This window comes from Ursus maritimus, unplaced genomic scaffold, assembly GCF_017311325.1.
Source record: "Ursus maritimus isolate PB19 unplaced genomic scaffold, ASM1731132v1 scaffold_24, whole genome shotgun sequence".
Classification (NCBI taxonomy): Eukaryota; Metazoa; Chordata; class Mammalia; order Carnivora; family Ursidae; genus Ursus; species Ursus maritimus.
In genome coordinates this window covers 4,952,296-4,953,869 of record NW_024424897.1, presented here as the reverse complement: position 1 = coordinate 4,953,869, position 1,574 = coordinate 4,952,296, and the positions used below count along the sequence as shown (strand labels likewise).

Here is a 1,574-nt window from a genome sequence, read left to right as displayed (position 1 = left end):
CGCTACCGGGCCGCAGCCACGGGGTGGCGCCGGCGCGCCGAGGAAGCGCGGCGGCCGCTTCTGGGCCGCCCCAGCAGCGGCTCGGCCGCCTCCTCCGAGGAAACAATGCGGCGCCTCCCGGCGTAGCGCGGCGCGGGGCCGGACGCCGGACACCCGACACCCGAGCGCGGGCAGCCGAGCGAGCGGGCGGCATAGTGGGCGCGGCGCGCCCTCGCCGAGAGCCATGGGCGCGGCGCGGTGCCGGGCCGGGGAGCGGCGCGACCCGGAGGCGCGAGGGGCCGGGGCGCGGGCCCGGGGCCGCCTCTAGCCGGCACCGAGGGCGCGGGCCCGGGGATGAGGGCGCCCGCGGCGGGGAGCCCGTCTGCGCGCCGCGGCGCCGTCCCGCCCAGCGAGCGAGCCCGAGCAGGCAGACGCGCGGCCGGCGGTCGGGGGGCGCGCCGCCTCCCGGCCCCAAAAATGTGAAGCGGGGAGGGCGGAGACGCAGAGACGGCCCGGCTGGGCGCCCTCGCCGCCCTCCGGCAGCCGCGCCGCTCCCCTTCCCCGCCCGCCGAGGCCGTGTCGACCCCGCGGGCCGTGACCAGAGCAGCGAAGCCGCCGAGACCCCGCGCCCCACCCCCGCCTCGCTCGGACCCGACTTCGGCCCGCAGCGGGTTCGCGGCCCGGACGCGGCGGGAGCAGGGGCCGGGACGGTGCGTCCGGCCTCGCCCGCGGCTCCTCGCCCAGACAAGTTTGAACAATGATCACAGTCAACCCCGATGGAAAGATAATGGTCAGAAGATGCCTGGTCACCCTGAGACCCTTTCGGTAAAGTTCTCTTCCGGTTGGTGCGGGGAGGTCTTTTTCTCCGAGGGGGCGCGGGGTAGGGGTGGGAGAGGTCGTTCCCCGGGAGGGTACCTGTCCCAGTGGCAGAGGGGACGGTTCGGGCTTCAGCCCTTGTGGTGGCCGTGGGGCTGTGAAAGGGATGGAGCCGAGGTTCGGGTTCGGGTGGGGAGGGGTGGGCGATCTGAGACGTGTCTCGAGTTGCTCTAGGTTGGAGAGGACTCGGGATGTGAGGGTGGAAATGGGGGCAGAAAGCGCTCAGGTTGTGGTGCTGGGCCTCGGCCCAGGGCGCCCTTTTCCTGCCCCTTCCCTCTTTGCAGACGGCCCCCCGCCCCCGGCGGCGAAGTTAGTGCGCTGTGCAGGGCGGCACCCCCGCCCGGCGCGCGCGTTGAGCCCTGGCTTGAGCCCTCCACCCGTGCCGCCCCTCTGCCCCCGCCTTCTGCTCGCACTCCCCTTCTCGCCGCGGGGTGCAGGCCTGGCTCCAACGGGAAGGTGCCCGAGATTGGAGCAAGGACCGCTCCCAGCCCTTCTGCTGGGAATTCAACCCTGGATCGCTGGCCCTGCAGAGTTGGTAGCAGGGGCGGCGCTGTGGAGCGCCAGGGCAGCGGGAGCCGGGACCTCCCGAACCTGGAGGCGGGGTGGAGGCAAAGACCGATCTCCCCCACCCCAAACTCGGAGGCCAAGGCTAGGCAGGGCTGGGGCCACGCGGGGCTGGCTGCTCCCTGTTGAACCCATCCTAGCCCTCCCCCCCCCCC

The 1,574-nt window shown here is 74.1% G+C and overlaps 1 protein-coding gene across 2 annotated transcripts in view; it reads left to right on the top strand.

The window, feature by feature from the left end:
• The first annotated feature begins 581 nt into the window (after positions 1–581).
• The window catches only part of MGAT5B (alpha-1,6-mannosylglycoprotein 6-beta-N-acetylglucosaminyltransferase B), a 67,910-nt gene continuing 66,917 nt past the window's right edge, over positions 582–1,574 (top strand). For both annotated transcript variants that reach the window (XM_040640154.1, XM_040640153.1), the window contains exon 1: positions 582–804. In XM_040640154.1, coding sequence (XP_040496088.1) covers positions 737–804 — 68 coding nt within the window. In that variant the 5' untranslated portion in view covers positions 582–736. The remainder of the gene's footprint in view (positions 805–1,574) is intronic.